Raw genomic sequence first — 19,506 nt, forward strand, 5'->3', positions numbered from 1 at the left:
CCCTCACTTTTAGCTCCTTTAGATTGTTCTAGCCTTTAAATAGGTCTTGATGGTGGTAGGAACCAGGCAACCTCAGATGTGTGATTTGTAATTCTTGAATCACTGTTACTTCCTCTGAGCAGCTGTGTCTATGCATGTAAGTGTGTGTCAGTGGGCTGCTGTGATCTACAGGATTTTTCATTTAACACACGATCATTAAAAGGAAATAACATAATTTGTTTCATAGAACAAATCATCTGTTCTTTGCCTATATTTCGCATTTCACTTTCATTCTTGGTCGCCTAGCAGAGCTGTGAGGTGTCTTTGAAAAGGTAACCCAGTAATCATTGTATCTGAGGGGAGGGGTTCCCCCCACCACCCCCCTCCCTGTAATTCCACATGTATTTGAAGAAGCCAGTCATTCTGCAAACAGCTGTTCCTGTTAAGATACTGTGACTGACAAAAGGTAATTTTCAGCTTCCTAGGGTCCTTTTCTTATTCTGATGGATGGTAGAGCTTTCTCTTAGGAACGTTAAAAAGTACATTTCACAGGCTTTTTCTACCACCAAGTGCATGGGAAATCTTGGATCTGACAGACTCACCCTCATAACTCCCAAGACTTAGGTGGGATTTGAATCTCTACAATGCTACTTTTCTCTCTCTGTCAAAGGCTTTGTACTCATTTGTCAAAAGCCTGAAGGTAGGAAAAAGGAAAGAGATTGAATTGTGGAGGTTTTACAAATGCTCGGCAACTTTTTCCTTTGTCTGTCATCAACTTTTTGATGCAGATGTATTTCAGAAGTTTCATTGACCATTTTCTCCCCCTGCTGCTTTTTGGGTGCAATTTCAAAGCAAGTAGATGGGGAAGGGGGAAGTGGAAGGTTCATGGGTGTAGTGTGGCTCTTATTCTGGCTAAGAACCACTTTCCTATTGAATCACTTTGCTATTTTCTTAACTCAGGAACATAGTGAAAGGCCAGATGAGAATGGTTTGTTTTTAAGGCCAAAGGAAATGGAAAGGAAGTGAAATTCTCTCTGTCATTCTTCTTTAATTCTCCGTGTATATGTAGGGGGAAGCAGAGAGAGAGTTCTTTATCTTTATCTTTATCTTTTTTTTTTCCCTTAAGATTTATTTATTTATTTATTTTAGAGAGAGTGCATGGGGCAGGGGAGGGAAGAGAGACAGAGAGAGAGAGAATCCAAGCAGACTCCCTGCTGAGCTTGGAGCCCCATATGAGGCTCAACCCCATGAGCCCAGGAGCCAGAGACCACGACCAAAGCTAAAACTAAGAGTCAGCAGGGGAAGCCTAACCGAAGGTGCCCTCACCCTCCCATCCCCCACACCCCCTCCCACCCAAGCACCCCATAGAGAGTTCTTTGTCTTGACTAACCTTAGCTGCTGTTTTCTGGGTAGAGCCAGCTCTGCTGGTGGTTGGCAACTGTCAAAGGTAAAGACTTGTAGAGTCCTTTTTGACATGGTCCACTGGGCACATGGCAACTCTGAACCTGTGGTTCTAGAAGGAGGACTTGGGACACCTTTGAAGTGGCTTGGGAAACCTGAGGGGTATTTTTTTTTTTTTCAGACCAAGATAGTTTCTGGGCTGTTATAGACCCAGTGTGGTAAGATATCTTGTGACCCATTCAAAGTGCTTAGCTGGTCGAAAGAAAACGCTGGAAACTTTCTAGTCTTTAGTTTTCCAAAGTCCAAGAACAATGGGTGATTAGATACTGTGCTGGGCAGTCCCTCCCCTGCCTCCACCCCAACCCATCCCTACCTGTTTACCAAAGAAGGACCAAAAGCAGATGTTAGTAAATGTCAGAAACCAAGTTTATTCCCCTACGACTCCAAACTCTAGTTTAAGTATTTTGGCCTATAATTAAGTTTGGGCCTCTTGAAGAATGAGGACTGTGCAGAAGAGATTTGTTAGCACGGAGTGTTGTGCCTATCAGTATGTTAGCCTGAGTTCCAAAGTCATCTTGAAAAAACTTAAGAGGCTTGGTTTTCTTGGGAAATATTGTGTTCCCCAGATAACACTGATATTACATTATTTGGTCTGGTCATCTATTGTTTGGATAGAAAATGCAGATTTTTTTTTGTCTTTTATAAGCTTTCTTTAGCATAAGCAGCAGTCTCTGGTAAGGTAGTATTGCTTTGCATTTGCATTGTTATAAAATTAAATTATGGATTCTGTCATTCAAAAGGGAATGCTTTATAAATCAAGTAAAAATCTCATAACTAAGACAAATAAGTTGTGTTTAAATCTTCTGGGGCCTCCTATTCCACACTTTCCGTTTTACAGCTCAACTTGATGTAATTATTAAAGTGTAATTCTCTTTTCTTTTTTTGTGTACTGTTTTTGCTTTGTACGAATGTCATTAGTTTTCTGAGACAAAGCTTAAGAAAAGTTATTATATGTAAAGGACAGTAATATAAAAGTACAAAGGCAGGAAGTAATCCTTTATCTGTAGATTGGCAGAAGATGCACCAAATACGCAGCATTCTCTCCCTCTCTTCCTCACTGATAGCACTCAATGTAAATGATGTTAAAACTTGAAATCGTAACAATGGTAAAAAAAATCCTAGTGTATTCCTTTTCTTTTCATTGTTTAAACTGATCCATTGTTTGGAACTCCTGACTTTAAGAGACAGCCCTCATTACAAAGCTTCTTCGGAAGGGGTTACAGACTGCGTTCTGTGCAAGCATCTATGGTTGTGTTTGCCACAGGAAGAGGAAAGATCATTCACAGAGAAGGAAGGTCAGGAGTAAGTTATTGAGACCTGGTGGGGTTGGGGGGCAGGACCTCCAAATGCAGCTGCAGTTAGTGACGGAAAGCCCCAAAATTCCAAAGAGGGAGCAGAAGTAGAGACAGAGATTTACGATCTGAGCCAGTGCGGTGATAGGTGAACCTTTACAAGAACTTTGTTTCTCCAGGGAAGGGAGATTAGAGAGGAGAGCAGAGGATTAGGACTGAAGCTTGGGGAAATCTTAATGGTAGGGCGTGGGAGGAGGAAGAGGAACCCCCAAGTATAAACTGGCATGCTTGGCCAGCAAGCATCAGCGCTCCCCGCAGGGTTGTTAACTCTGAGCCAGAGAACCTCGGTCACACTGGGTGGAGGGTGGAAAATCTAGGGACTAAAATCTTTGCGATTTCACTTCGGTGCAGGTTGTGGTAGGCGTAAAATTAAGCTTATGTTTTCTCATAGGAGGCACATTAGTGGGGCGGGGGGGAACCCTCCACTGTTGTGTTTTTGAGCCCATAGAAGGATTTCCTGCCAGTCCTGCTTTGTGCTGAAATGATGTAGCGGTTCTTAAGCTACTTTTACAAAATCAGAACGATTGGGTTAATAACATTCTCAACTCTTCCTACCAATAAATGCTTCCTTTACCAGGATATGCAGAGGAATGTAAAGGTACGTGGAAAGTAAGATATGATTTGATTTTCTAAATTATTTGACTTGGTGAAAATGAAATTTGTCATCGGGAGAAATGAAAGGACGAAACTGACAAAAAAATCATGGCTCCTTTCATTTCTCAAGCTCTGTTCTAAGTTATATTCAGCTTCTTATCATGCACGCATCTGGGTTTGTGTTCAATGTAGCTCTAGAAAGTTTTGAAGGCCACACCTTGATTCGCAGTGAAATTATAGGAATGCTTTAATGACAAGATAACTCAGTGTGGAGGCGTGATTGTGGAAAGGTTTAGCCATCTGAAGTAAGGGAGGTTCCTATCATGTGTCAGAAACGCTTGATGAACTCCTGTGGATTCAGGTGGCCTGGAAGCTTATATTACACTCCTGGGTACCTCCCCCAAAAAGCTGCTCTTTTTCTCCACCCCTCTCTCCAGTGTAAAGAATTTTAGCATTGGTGGAGAGAAGAATTGCTTGCAGTTGCGCTTATCTGGAAAAGATTATGGGGGACCTGGTCATATGAATGAGAGGTTCAGTAGCCTCTTTGGAGAGTGCTGGCCAGTTAAACGAACGCAACAGGTCACATTTGACATTGTGATAGATCTCTATCCATTGATGTCCTTTGGTACCACATAGTAGACACCATAATTAGCAGCCATGTCAGCATTTAAGCAACACCAAAGACATATTTGGTTGCCCAGGACTGACATACTATCCTGTCTGGAAGTTCGTAAAGAATCAATTAAAAAAAAAAAAAAAAACATTGAAAGAGCTGAGACTCCAAAATACACTTTGGTCTCAATTATCCAAGTGATCTAGGGCCATTGCCTCTGGAACCTAAGGAACAACATGACTGTCAGGTATAAAGAGGTATGCTCTGATGAACAGAATGCCAGGGGATTTCAAGATGTTTCTCATGTTGTATGGATTCAGGAAAAAGAACTTTAAAACTGCCCAGAAAAATGGATCTAAAATTTATCAGGTATATTTATGTGTATATAGTTATCTAACATTTTCCCTTAATTTTCTTGATGGTTTCTGTATGCAGATCCAAATCCTAAATCTTATTTAACACACATGATTTTACATGTCAGGAAATTTTTATTTAATCTGTAACATTATGAGAGTATCATAGTATTCCTAATATTTTATGTTTAAAAGATTTATTTATTGAGAGAGAGAGAGAGAGAGAGAGAGTGGCTGTGGGGGGTGCAGAGAGAGAGAGAGAGAAAGAGTTTCACGCAGACTCCCTGCAGAGCAAGGAGCCCGCCCTGGGGCTCGACCCCACAACCCTGAGATCACGACCTGAGCGGAAACCAAAAGTTTGGCCCTAAACTGACTGTGCTACCCAAGTGCCTCCTAATATTTTATGTTTTAAATATAATTTGATGCATATTAAAGTAGGGCAGAGCAGAGTGGCTAAGAGAATGGGTTCTGGAATCAGACCAACCAGGTTTTAGTTCGAGTTTTGTCACTTTCTAGCTGCGCCAGTTTCTCTAAGTGTCAGTTTCCTCACCTGGAAGGTGGAGCTTAAAAGGTTATCGATCCCAGGGGGTTTTTACGAAGACTGTTAATTCGTGCGTGCAAAGTGCTTATTACAGGAATCCACACATGCTTGGGATTGCATAAACTTTTGTTACTTTGTTGCCGGATTTTGAGAAATACCAATGCGCATTCATCTAATTCTTCATTTTCAGGGTCGCTGTGCCAGAGAGAACTGCAAGTACCTTCACCCTCCTCCACACTTAAAAACTCAGCTGGAAATTAATGGACGCAACAATCTGATCCAACAAAAGACCGCCGCGGCCATGTTCGCCCAGCAAATGCAGTTTATGCTCCAGAATGCTCACATGTCATCACTTGTAAGTCACGGCTATGTCTTTGAGAAACTGCGTATGTGTGTCTTTTTTTTTTTTTTTTTTTTTTAAGAATATAGATCTATGCCGAAATCCCCTTGCTGGGCTTTTGGGTGTGTTGGGTTTAACACCTGGGTTGCATTTACCGTGAATTCAGTTTCTAGAAGAATAACAATAAAGGAGCAGGGGCATTTTAAGATGAGGAGGAGGTCTGACTGTTATTACAGGTAAACCGTTGAATTCTCACGTATTAAGCCAAAGAAATTTCCTTGCTCTTTCATGGCGGTTTTGTTACTTCTTAATGGCTTCTTATTTTGAAATAATTATAGGTTGAAGGAAAAGTTGGCAAAGACAGTACAGAGAGTTCCCATATTACCCCTCGCCCAGCTTCTCCCTCTGTTAATTTCTTGTGGCATATTTGTCAAGGTGAAGAAACCGACATTTTACGCATTGCTATTAATTAAACTCCAGATTTTATTCAGACTTCATTAGCTGTTTTTTTAGGGTCGTCTTGCTGTTCCCATGTCGAATCCAGGGTACCACGGACATTTATTTGACTCCTGTGTCCCCTCTCTCTTCTGGTCTGCGACCGATTCTCGGTCTTTCCCTGTTTCCCATGATCCTGACATTCTTGAGGAATCCTGGCCAGGTATGTGATGGTGGTTTAGCTTAGCGCAGCCACAGAGTTTCCCTCTGCAGGAATTAAAAAGATGATGTCGCCATTCTAGCCCAGCATCTGGTATTTTTATAGATCAATGAGTTGAAATGGATCCTTGACAAAGTAATTTTGTCCTATTGAAAATTCATTTTGTCCTGATACCTTACAATATAAAGTTGCAGTTTAGTCTTAGAACTTCCATTATTGAGATACTAATTGGAAAGGAGTATGTTGTCTTCATCTGTTACCCATTTGGTCAGTGACTATGTAGTAAACTCACTGAAAGCTAAAGACCATGTAGCTTTTCTGCTCTGTCGTATTTAGATGAATACAATGAAAATGTGGTCTCAGCAAAGCCTATTTCATTATAAAATCGATTCTCAGAATTCGAGGAAATCCGTGTGGACAGGGCAACCCCTTCACTGGTACATCTTTATAGGTAGTCGGGGCATTGATGAGTCACTGAAATTTTGCACCATGATCCTCTTTTTCCAGAAGGGCCAGACAGCATTAAGTAAAATGAATAGATTTCATTCCCCATACTAGAAGTTTGCAAAAAACATTTGCCTTAGAACTCAGTGCTGATTAATTACATTGATAAATTAGTTCCCAGAAGGTCATCAGTGAGCTCTGAGCAGTTCTTTGACCTTTCATAATGCTTCATACAGTTAAACTCCTTCTTCCAACCCTTTTGTTAGCTTTCACACAGTGAGCTGTTTTTGCTCCTCCGTGTTTCTAAAGGGGTAGGGAAAAGAAGGTGTTCTAGATTCTGGGAATAGTCTGAACAAAACCACAGAGAAATGAATGTTTGTGGTGAGTCCAGAAAGACGTGAGCAGTAAGGGAATAAAGCAAGGGAGCTTTTCACCCACCGCCATTACCACTCGTGGCCTCTCGTGGATGTCCCAATTTCAGAAGGAGCGAAGAATAGAGGCCAGACTATATTACACACCTGAGCCCAGCATGGTTTTTTTTTTTTTTTTTTTCCTTAGTCAAGAGATAGCACCGGGGCATCAATCAAATACCCGGTTTCAGGGAATCAGAGAGCGAGGCCTGGGATAAAGTAGGGGTAAAAGCAGAAGGCAGACTAGTCATCTTCTATTCAGCCTCCAGGAGAGTGTTTCCATTCCCCATCTCAACCATTCATGCATTATTGATCATGCTGGCTCACCCTGGAGACGAGGGAGTGGCTTTTTTTAGAGTCCAATAAGAGATCCGTTGAGTTCTCTAGCCTCTTGTGCTTTCTAATTGAATTCTCCATGCTTTCTATAATAGAATACATTTCCCTTTTTTTCTTCCATGAGGGTAATTTCCGATTTCAGACTGCAGAATATGACTGATATGACTCACAGGAGTACAATTTATTTTATAGCATGTCGTAAGATACAAGACATTACTTAGAAGACCCCAGGGAACAATTGGAAATTGCTTTTCTACCTTGTAGATTATTTAACAATAGCTGTTGTGATGTGATAAACTGATAAAAGATTAATTTCTGCCGTTATTATGTATACAAAAAACTAACCCCAAGATGATTGATATGATCCTATTTTGTGGTCTAGAAAGCTTTGTAGGCGTGTTGTAATTGCACTAGTGTGAGCAATTTTAAGTGACATTTACCAGTCTGATTTGAAAGAAATGTTCTTTATTATGGATCTTGATATTACTGTAGAAGTAACATATGATTTTACTTGACTTTTCTGGTACCTTCGCTCCCCAAACAACTCTCTATCCCTTTTAAGCCCCCACCACCCTGATAATCTGATTCTTCTCCCTAGAATAGTCAAGGCTTTGTTTAAATTTCCAGTCCTGATATTTAGATGGTTGCACATTAAGACCCGTTTGGTATCACTGGCTTGAACTTCACATCTTTCCACAAAGCATACTTTGATCTGTTTCTAGGATACCAAGAGAGCACATCTGCTTTCGGAAAATTGAGTATGGTTTGCTTATTATGAGCCCCAGATAAAGGGAATGTCAACCTAAATGGGATGTTCAATGTGACTGAACAATGAATAAAAGCCACACCTAGTCAATTTCGGGGAATGCTTGCTGTAGCAGGCAAGTTTGTTCACTGTATTTAACAGGTCTGAATTGACATTTGCTGGTATAAAATTCTACCCCTGAAAGCTTTTGTTAGCTTTATTAAGGAACTTTAGCGAGTGAGACAAGGAGCGTGACTCCCCAGTGTTTTTCGATGCCATTAAGAGATAGTTTCTCATGTTCACAGAAAAAAAAAAAGTCATGTATAAGAACTCCCCCTGGCATAATTAGGAGGCAAACAGGAGCCCTGTTGAAGAATTTTAAGGAAATCAGACACACTGGATTGCTCTCAGGCAAACTGATGCTTTTAAATTTCAGTTTCACAACCGGAAATTTTCATTACGGGAGGAAGGGTTCTCACGGATGGATGTAATGTTTGCATATGTGAAGTGCATATGGTGTTGTCAGCCGATTAGAAACACTTCTGATTTAGACGTTTTGCATAGTCTAGATCTATCCATGTCTAGTAAACCCCTTTGGTTTCTCTCTTTGAATGCGGTGATGCACGTGGAAACAGTTCTTTACACGCAGGTGAACTTGACCGACCCAGTCAAGTGTATTCACCTGATGATTTATAATAGAGGTCATGGGTTCAGCCTTTGGGGTGTGCCAAGTCCCCTGGTCTGCTGTTTTTCGTGACTTGCAGTCCTGCGGCCAAGTTAGAGTGTTTCAAACCACAGAGCCTATCAAAAAACTGGTTCCACTCCAGACCTGTCCTTCCTTGCAAATAGTATCATCTGGTGTATGTCTGAACCCTCCCCACCGTTTTACATCATTTCTATAATTCTCTGTACCAGATACATTTCCCATAAACAAGCTCATATGTTTATCTGACATTAATAGAGCAAGGAATGAAGGTTGAGGTAGCACCTCAGAATATAAAGTTTTGTATCATTCCACAGGACTTTGGACTGCAACAGCGTTAAGCAAATAGAAGCTGAGTTGCAAAATTATTTATTTACTTTTTCATTTTAGAAAATGTTAAGTACTTCAGTGTTTCAGTCATTAAAGACAAAGAATAGCATCCCTCCTTAACCGTGGTACCTTCTACATTTTGCTGATTCCCATCAGAGTTACAGGTTTTCTAGTACATAGAGCTCACATATGGTTCATACACAAAACTAACTTCATTGGCTGAAGCATCTGCCATCTCCCTATTGTCATGGCTCTTTTATTAAAGGTTATGATAAGGGGCGCCTGGGTGGCTCAGCTGGTTAAGCATCTGCCTTTGGCTCAGGTCATGATCTCAGGGTCCTGGGATCGAGCCTGCTTCTCCCTCTCCCTCTGCCTGCCCCTCCCCTTCACATATGCACGCACACTCTCTCAAAATAAATAAAATCTTCTAAACAAATAAATAAAAGTTATCATGACAAAAGGTGGGCAAGCCATTTTGTAGACTTAGTGGAAAAGGAAACCATGTCCACATTCCAGATGACCAGTCTCATGATCACTACAGAAATTCCAGTGCCCTTTAATGAAGGTGCTCAAGAGGAATTTTCAGCTTATCTACTCTCTAAAGGATAAATGGCGACATTTTGTTCTTTCATCTCGATATGCTTACATCTCCATGTTTTGTAAAGAGATTTTTGCAGAACATTCAAGTTGGTGATGACAGGCATTATGTAATTATTAGGCGAATGTGCTCCTAATATAATTATGACCGTCGTTATCACGTGACGTTCCACACAGACCGAGGTTGACTACATCACACACCACAGGAGTGTGCGGAGTGCAGCTAGCCCCAAACTCCTGTGGATTTTACCATGTTTGCTAAAAGGTTAGCCAAGATTTCACTTTCAGATACTGCAACTGAAGCCTAACATCATTTATTTGTTCAGCAAATTGTTCCCACGGGTAGGCTTACCTGGAGGTTAGTGAAGGCTCAGGGCCCCTCATTTGCATGGTCTCCATCCGAGGCCCTGGGAGGAGCCCCACCGGTGTATTTACAATGTGTTTGTAAAGTTTGCAAAATACATTTGTGTACTCTTTGTTCTTAAGGCTCCCCTCACGCACCCAGCCGCCTAAACTTGAGGCCCTACAGATCCTAGATTCACTCCTGATTGCAATTACTGGTGCAAAGTGGAGTCATTATTCCGGTCCTCTCCCTAGGCTGTGTATGTCACACAGCTTGAAGCTCCTTTTATAGTCAAGCAGAGTAAGTCCCACCAGCAGTAAGTTCTCGGCCTTGTCCCAGCTCTGTTAACACACAATGTGAAACCTTGTTTGTTCAAAGGTGAAATGGAAATGCTACAGTTTTGCAGCTAAACAGGGATCATTTGTACATGATATCTTTTATGACGCCCCATTGCTCCAATAGTAACAAATCTCAGCATTCTCCCGTTAGCCTCCCCCATATATTCTCATGGGATAAATGCAACATAATCTCCTCTCCGCCCATTTCGTGTCCTCCTCCTGGGGCTGCTGAGCTCCAGTGGCTACAGCCTGGAGCTAATGAGACCATGTGGGCCTGTTAGCGTCTCTGTTCTTGATCACAGTCTAAGGCACAGCAAACTATCCCAGAACTGCTTGTTGATCACAGTGAGTTGAAGGCAGGAAGTTTGGAGGGCTCTGTGAAAAGCTTTTTTTCTGACGGAAGATAAAGCAACAGCAGTGGCCAACAAAATCAATGCCTGACAATCTCACCCTATTGGGGATAGTTTTTTCCTTATCAAAACCATCTCATCTCACGAGAGAAGGCCATGAGGAGACCTCCTGATCATGATCTTAAACTGGTTCCCCCCAAACGGTCCTATTTTGCTTTAGTATACTTTATGCATCTACTAAATATTTTTCTAAAGACTTCTTTATTAGAGAGAGAGAGATAGCACACGAGAGCGAGGGGGGGCGAGAGGGGCAGAGGGAAAGGGGGAGAGAGAACCTCAAGCTGACTCCCCACTAAGTGTGCAGCCCGGTGCAGGGCTCAATCCCACAACCCTGAGATCATGATCTGAGCCGAAATCAAGAGTTGGACATGTAACCGACTGAGCCACTCAGGCACCCTACATCTACTAAACCTTTTAAACTCTTCTTTAGCTGGTCTCTACTCTTAAACCATTCTGTGGATGCCAGTCACATTAACAATTTGCTGTCCCCTGGTACCACACATTTTGTAGTAAGAAGTTGCATCTTTTGGTCTGTAGTATCACTAAGACATTTTTCCCAGAACTCTGCATTGGATACCTTCTGCTACTCATGATTTAGCCACTCCAGTTTAAAAATGCACACATGGGGGCACCTGGGTGGCTCAGTGGGTTGAGCCTCTGCCTTCGGCTCAGGTCATGATCCCAGGGTCCTGGGATTGAGCCCCACATCAGGCTCTCTGCTCGGAGGGGAGCCTGCTTCCTCCCCTCTCTCTGACTGTTTCTCTGCCTACATGCGATCTCTCTCTGTCAAATAAATGAATAAAATCCTTTAAAAAAATTAAAATGGGGCACCTGGGTGGCTCAGTGGGTTAAGCCGCTGCCTTCGGCTTAGGTCATGATCTCAGAGTCCTGGGATCGAGTCCCACATCGGGCTCTCTGCTCGGCAGGGAGCCTGCTTCCTCCTCTCTCTGCCTGCCTCTCTGCCTACTTGTGATCTCTCTCTGTCAAATAAATAAATAAAATCTTTAAAAGAAAAAATTAAAATGCACACATACGGGCACCTGGGTAGCTAAGTGGGTTAAGCATCTGCCTTCTGCTCAGGTTAGGATCCCGGGGTCCTGGGATCAAGTCCCACATTGGGCTCCCTGATCAGCAGGGAGCCTGTTTCTCCCTCTCCCTCTACCCCTCCACGCCCCCCCCCCCCGCCGCCGGCTTGTACTCACTCTCTCTCTCAAATAAATAAATCAAAAATCAATCAATCAATCAAAATGCACGCACACATCTATTTGTGTTTGTTTGCACGGGCAGCCACGTGTGTATAAAGTATCCCGTGCTTCTCACCCTGTTTGACCCAGCATTTCCCATCTATGTGAAAAGACAGTTTGGGGGCAGCCTTCTGCTTAAAATCTCCCTCAGCAAAACTGATGGATTTATTCCATTTCTGTGCTGCCATTTCTGATCCCTGAGTGTTTCTTTTGTACGGTGACGTTTGAACTGGATTTTTCTAACTGGTAAACCTAAAAGTAATCAACAGCTTAGGAATCGGTTTTCATTCCACTCAGTAAATATTTATTGAGCATCTACTCCGTGCCAGGTATTTCAGAGGGTCCGAGGTAGATAAAAAGATAACCTAGAAACAGTCTCTACCCTCTAGGAATATAGGATCTAACAATAGTAAGATGGTGAATTCATGTTCTTGTGATTCTCTTAATTTCTGATTTCTACCTGATGTTCTGTATTTTTTTTTTTTTACAGCTTTGGCCTTTTCTTCTTCTTTTTTTTTTCCCCCCTCTGTAGAGTTCTCTTTCTATTAGCCATGCAAGGTTTTGCTTTAATTTGTGTTGTTGGTGGTGGCGGTTTGATGAACTGTTGATAATCCCAACCCTTAGCATCCATTTATCCTGGACTCACATGGAAATGTTTATCGTCTTCAGGCTTCTTGCACCTTCTTTGCTTTTCTCAGCTCTTGTCATCGCCCCGCCCCCATCCATATTTCCTTCAATACCCTTTGTTAAAATTGGGCAACACTTGATCTCTTTATACTTTTCCTTTCCTAGTGGAGTACTGATCAATTGTCGCTATTATTACACGGTGGTTCGTCAACAAATAATTTTTAGGTCAGCCCTTGTTCACTTTTCAGGAACAGTCAAAACTGCCTTGCCCGTCTAAAGAAGAGGTCATTTGTCCTCTCGCCAGATTCGTACCTGCAGTAAGCACGTGGTGTTATGCAGATCTATATCTAGGCGCTCCATTCTAAGTGCTGGCTGACTTGGCAGCTTCTTCCACCAAACACAGGCAGATCCAGACCACGACGTGTCGTCCCTTGCACTCTACATTTTACACCTTTCACACTCACACTCCTTTGCCTGCCTGCCTACCTGCAGTGCTTCCTCTTACTTGGACACTTTTGCGATTAAGATCAGAAAAGCCAGACCTAGATGAGAGCAACTCTTCACTTTTGATCCTTGAATTTTTTTTCCCTAGCTCTCTCTTGGGCCACAGTGACTTATTCATTAACAAGTGTGATTAGAACATAAACACCACTATCCGCTTGCGTCTGTTTGCAAAGTCAAGTCTCTATTATTAAGGGACCAATTAACTAGTCTGGAGGTTCCACGGGCCTCCTGCAGTGTGCCTTTTGGCCATCTCAGTCCCCACAGAACAATATTCGGAGAGTGTAGAGGCGACCCAGCAAAAATCTGAAACCAAGATTATTCAGTTGTGCTCCACGTGAAGTTAGTCAAGTCTGAGGGAAATGAAAATTGTACATTTCAGTGTGCTTGAGGATTATGTAAGGACCGAAATTCATATGGTGACAGTAAACAGGGCTTCCTTTTATACTGTATAAATGCTTGCCAATGAGCAATAAAATTTAGGCATTATGAATGCTAGTCAAAGTTAAGAGTGTTATTTTTCTGGTATTAAAATCAAGTCAACAAATCATTACCAAATTTTTGCCATCCTATAAGAGAAAATGTTTGGTTGTCTACCTCTTGACAGGAGCTCACAGAGAGAATGCCTCCGTTACATTGACTTCAGGCCAGGATTAGCCTCAGTGAGTTAAAGTATTTTGCATTCATCCAGCGATAATTATAATAGACCTTGGGTATTATTGAAGTAGCTACAAACAGATCTAAGCTATTGGGCAGACACAAAGATTGCTTTAGCATAGCATTTCACTTCTATTTCCTTGTACTAGATTGAGGGATAACCCAATTTAAATAATAAGTTAACATTCCTTGAATGTATTTCAAGCATAGTCTTTTATTAAATTCTATTACAATGCAGAGATTTTTGAGAATCCTTTAAGACCCAACACGTGGAGCAACGCTCCTAAAATTTTACCTTTACAAGGTTCCATCTATGTTCCCATTCTTAGTCACCAAGTAGTTATCATTGTATAAAGAAATAGTTAAGAATCCTAATTTAGTAACAATTAAAAAATATTTTAGTGAATCCTGTAGTATTAGTTTCAACTTGCAGAATCTTGCCAAAAGTATGAAATTTCTATACATGCACATACAAAATTAGTGCTTTACTCCAGAGACTGACAGAATGCTTTACTCTTTGGAATCCTCTAGAATGAGGGTCAGCAATGGTTTCTGTAAATGACAAAATTATAAATATTTTTTTAAAGCTTTTATTTATTTATTTGACACAGAGAGAGAAATCACAAGTAGGCAGAGAGGCAGGCAGAGAGAGAGAGGGGGAAACAGGCTCCCCGCTGAGCAGAGAGCCTGATGTGGGGCTCGATCCCAGGACCCTGAAATCATGACCCAAGCCGAAGGCAGAGGCTTAACCTTCTGAGCCACCCAGGCACCCCGACAAAATTGTAAATATTTTAGGCTTCATGGGACAAGAGGCAAAGTTGAGGATCTTATCTACAACTTTTTGTTAATACAGGTCTCCTAATGACAGTGGAATTTATTTAGGGATGCTGAAATATGAATTTCATATACATATACATATACTTTTTATGTGTTACAAAATATTATTCCTCTTTACTTTTTTTCAACCACTTAAAAATGTAGAAAGCATTCTCACCATCTGGCCATACAAAAGCAAGCAGGCCAGATTTGGCTCAGGAGCTGCAATTTGCCAATCCTTACCCTAGAACATAAGCTCTTAGATAGTGGGTAGTCCAGAGCCCAGCACCAATGGTGAATTCTGCGAGGGCTTTAAATTTCCTGAGGAGTTTCATAGACTAGTCCACAGCTTTCCAGGAAGTCCAGGATTAAGGCAGACTAGGGCCCACCATTCTAGAGACAATCACTGACTTTTAAGAGGCATTTCCTTAGGCTCTGGTCATTCCTAGGTACTGTGCCTTCGCTCTTGGGAATTCCTACCCTAGTAGCTAATACTGTTCGAGACACTGAGGGTAAGTAAGTGTCTAGATGATCTTGTTATTCATGAATCAGTTGTGTCCACCATTCTTGTTCGCTTTTTAAGACTCAGAGGAAGCTGAAATTCCACACCTCTGGTTCTCAGAGGGAAAACCTGATATTTTCAAATATTTAGGAAATAATTTAGGTTTGAGTGAATATCTGAAACATATGTAAGTGTCCAGACCATTTCAGGCTATAAATAGAAATGAGATTCAACCCACTGGGAATTTTTTCCTTTAAAACCCCATGGATGGGCTCTTGTTAGCTCTCCTGATGGGAAGAACTATAGTAGAGGTATAGGCAGGATGAAAGTTGCTTATTAAAACTGAATGTGTGGGCCAGCTGGGTGGCTCAGTAGGTTAAAGCCTCTGCCTTTGGTTCAGGTCATGATCTCAGGGTCCTGGAATCAAGCCCCGCATCGGGCTCTCTGCTTGGTGGGGAGCCTGCTTCCTCCTCTCTCTCTGCCTGCCTCTCTGCCTACTTGTGATCTCTGTCTGTCAAATAAATAAATAAAATCTTAAAAAGAAAACAAAAACTGAATGTGTGAGCTTGCAGGCTGCTTAACAGGTAGCTGTTAGCCAAAGCTAAGCTATTCAAATTCATGAAATGGAGTAGTTACTCTGGGGCAGAGGTGGTGGTAGGAAAACCAAAAATGTCTATTTGAAAGTAAATAAGGACTATTTGAAAGTAAAAAGAGCGCAGGTGGCTCAGTTAAGCGTCTGCCTTCAGCTCAGGTCATGATCCTGGGGTCCTGGGTTCCAGCCCCGGGGCGGCCCGTGCTCAATGGGGAGTCTGCTTGAGGATTCTCTCTCCGTCTCCCTCTGCCCCTTTCCCTACTCAAGTTGCTCTCTCCCTCTCAAATATATAAATAAATATTTTTTTAAAAAATTCAGTAGTTTTTAAAGAGAATTGTAATAATGGTTCTCACATTCATAAAATGCAAAAAAGCAAAAAAGTATCCAGGAGAAAGAGTGCGGTGACTTCAGTGGGAAATTTACTGTGAACATCAGAGAGAAAAGAGACTTAAAACAGAGTACTCTTGTGTGGTTCAAATACAGAGTTTTTACTCTGGGAAAGAGGAGAACCTGAAGCCAGCCTGCAAGGCTCATTGCCTGCATGTATGGTATCATTGGTGGCATGGTTTTTAGGTTAAAAGCAGAAGCACAAGAGAAGACACCTTTCAAAGACATTCCATCAAGAAGACGTAATGTGGCTAATTTGTGACTTAAAATTATGTGCCTGGTTTGACCAGTTTACCAATAAATTTGTTACTCAATGAGATTGGTTGGTCTAAAGCAACTCCTATGTGGGAATTTATATGAGACGAAAAAGAAACCAGAAGAAACAACGGTAAATTTGGGTCTGACTTAGGCTTTTCGAAAGAATGTGTCCTTGTGTAAATAACAGAAAGAAACTACTTACCTCTAATACCTTTTTTCTCTTTTAAACATACAGACTTCTTTTCCTATGAATCCATCACTTGCGGCTAATCCTGGAATGGCTTTCAATCCTTACTTACCTCATCCTGGGATGGGCCTGGTTCCTGCTGAGCTCATACCGAATGCCCCCATTCTGATTTCTGGAAACCCGCCTCTCGCATTGCCCGCAGCTGCTGGTCCCAAACTGATGCGTTCGGATAAACTGGAGGTATTGGAGAAATATACAAATACCTATAGGGTAGATACTAACCTCATGCACAAAACAACATACTCAGAGCCCGGGGTTGTGAATGCCTAAAATAAGTGCACCTGCGTTTCTAGCTTAGGGAATACAGCCTCGGTAAAAGGGTAAAGGTGCTCCTATGCAGTTGTCCCCTGCTGTGAAGGACCTTGATCCGCTTGTACAACAGGTCAAACAATGTTTTAGCATGCCCAGCCACGGATTTGCTGTGGAACAGGAAGCCTGGTGGGAACAATCCTTTTCCCCAGGCTCCTGCTTTAGAGACTGCAATGAACTGTATTTTTAATGAGTCTCTACTTGCTAGAATAATCAAACGGGAGGGATAAAAAAACATAGACTAACTCTCTATGAATGCAGAATGTGAAACGAGTATCATAGTGTCTAAACCTTTTTCTCCGTCTTAAGAAAGACACCACCCCAGCCCACCCCCTGCCTACGAAAAGGCAATGTAAAAGAAACTTCAAAGAGCATTTTGATTTACGCAAGTCCTTCAGTCTTCTCTTGTCATTCTTCATAGATTGAAAGAAATAGCTAGTCCGTTTCCTACAGAGTCAACGCCATCAGCTGAACTTGAATGCCTGCACTGTATCGTAGTACAATCTGATTGGACACGTAGCTCAGTTGTGATCCACGATTTTGCTGGGAAAGATTGCGTGCTTGTGTGATAAAGACTCATCTCGGACTTGAGCAAAACAGCCCCCTCTTGCAAATTTGGCTAATTACACTTCAGGCTGTGAATTAACTGGAAGATTATAAAGTGGTCTTCCACAGTCCTTTTAAGCACTTCTGTTTCAACGTAAGGAAAACAGACAACTTTCCTTAGGAGGGAGCAGAGTGTTTTCTTCCCTAGGACTAGAAATGTCTAGGTTTACACCTCACAGTGATTATGGCTTTACCTTATCCTTCAGCTTTGTAGATCGTTCCTAAATGGAAGACAAAATCACGTAGACTACTGCCCTCACACTCGCTGGCAAGTAAAAGCTAATCACCTTCCAGGCATCAGTGTGATGTGTGTTTTGTTTTGTTTTAATTTCAGGTTTGCCGAGAATTCCAGCGTGGAAATTGTACCCGTGGTGAGAACGATTGTCGCTATGCTCACCCTACGGATGTTTCCATGATTGAGGCAAGTGATAATACCGTGACAATCTGCATGGATTACATCAAGGGACGTTGCACCCGGGAGAAGTGCAGGTACTTTCATCCTCCTGCACACCTGCAAGCCAAACTCAGGGCAGCTCATCACCAGATGAACCACTCAGCTGCCTCTGCTATGGTGAGTAGGAAGGAGGCAGGTGTTGGGGGCCGTTGCGGGGTAATGATAGTATGTTCCCCAGCGTGTCAAATACCCTTGTAGCCATGATCTTGGATGGTCATGAATAGATATCACTCTGAATAGCCAGGGTTATGAGCTGGAGAAGAGAGAACCTGTTTATTCTGCTTCATTCACTGAAATTTTCTCAAAATAATCATTTCAAAGCTTTGCTAATGATTTTTCATCGACTGTGCTTTTTTCCCATCTTTAGAGGAAGGCTAAATTATATAATTTAAACGGGAAATTATTTTTGAGTGGTTTTTGATAGCCTGACTCATTCTAATAACCTACAAAGGCACTAAGTTACCTCTTGGCCCCATGAGAGATGCTCTGCTAGTAAGGATGCTCTGCTAGTAACACGCAACACTCCAGTGTGATGGGTTGAGAAACAGGAATTGGAGTTATTTAAGTTGGTCATAGCTGTCCGTGACTTTGATAAGCAACTTGCAGTTTCTTTTTTGATGTGAGCCTTTCCTCGTGTTATAGGGTATAATAATCCCAATAAGGGGCCAAACCCTGATGAAATCTCATGTTTCTGGGCTGTAGAGGGGAAGAGGAAAATACTCACCCACATGATCCTGAAGGCCACGACAGGAACTTGCCTCTTCCTAAAAGAGATATATTTATTTTCAAACATCTCTATTTGTGAAGAAGGTTTTCCTCACATTGAGTCAAAATCTACCTTGCCATCACCAGAACTTAACACTGATTTCATTACACAAAATAAGTCAGTCCCTACTCTGTAGGAGTGGGACTCTCGTGTCTTTTTTCTAAGGCAAATACTCCAAATATCTCTCAGTTTTTCCCAGGGAGGGTAGATGGAAGCACACAGCACCAGTTCTCTCCCTTGATCTGGAAATCAATCTGTTGATGAATTTTGAAAAAAACTTTACCAAGTGGTTTTTGTCTTAAATTCTTTCAAAGGAAGGGATTTTAAGCTACGAAAATAGCAAGGTCTCCAGAATATTCAGTGCAGGTGTGGGTCTGTAATAGAGAGGAGGAATGCAGTATGCCCCCAAGAGGAAAGGTTCTCATATGCCTGGGATGGTCAAGGAACTTCTTGCTTACACCATTGAGCACGTGTTTCATGCTCAGTCATAGGGTCTCCCTATGTATGTGTCTATTTCTCCTGACTTGGGTGAATTTGGTAGAAGACATAGAAGTCAGCCCCAAATTTCCATGTAGAGAGTTAACTATTTATTACCTGATAGGCCTTCATTTAGTAGTCGTGAATACCAATATAAAATTCCTTTCTGAGTAACTGATCAGAGCAGAATCTTAGCAGTAAGGTCAGATTGGCCACCAGAATTGGTTTGAGGTAAGATCAAGTAAAGGAGGCTCCTTGAAGTAATATAAGCTTTCTGGAATGCTACTCAGTCAGCAAAAAAGAAAAGAAAGCAGTCTTGCCATTTGCAATGATGTGGATGGAACTCGAGGGTATTATACTAAGCAAAATAAGTCAGAGAAAGACAATTATCATGTGATCGCACTGATATGTGGAATTTGGGAAACAGGACAGAGGATCATAGGGAGGAGAGGAAAGAATAAAACAGGATGAAACCAGAGAGGGAGACAAACCGTAAGAGACTCTTAATCATAGGAAACA

At 41.8% G+C, this 19,506-nt stretch overlaps 1 protein-coding gene across 2 annotated transcripts in view; it reads left to right on the forward strand.

The window, feature by feature from the left end:
- The window catches only part of MBNL3 (muscleblind like splicing regulator 3), a 65,881-nt gene that overhangs the window by 30,124 nt on the left and 16,251 nt on the right, over positions 1–19,506 (forward strand). For both annotated transcript variants that reach the window (XM_059384657.1, XM_059384658.1), the window contains exons 2-4: positions 5,084–5,248; positions 16,364–16,555; positions 17,625–17,861. In XM_059384657.1, the coding sequence (XP_059240640.1) occupies positions 5,084–5,248; positions 16,364–16,555; positions 17,625–17,861 (594 nt within the window). The remainder of the gene's footprint in view (positions 1–5,083; positions 5,249–16,363; positions 16,556–17,624; positions 17,862–19,506) is intronic.

This window comes from Mustela nigripes, chromosome X, assembly GCF_022355385.1.
Source record: "Mustela nigripes isolate SB6536 chromosome X, MUSNIG.SB6536, whole genome shotgun sequence".
In the NCBI taxonomy this organism is placed as follows: domain Eukaryota; kingdom Metazoa; phylum Chordata; class Mammalia; order Carnivora; family Mustelidae; genus Mustela; species Mustela nigripes.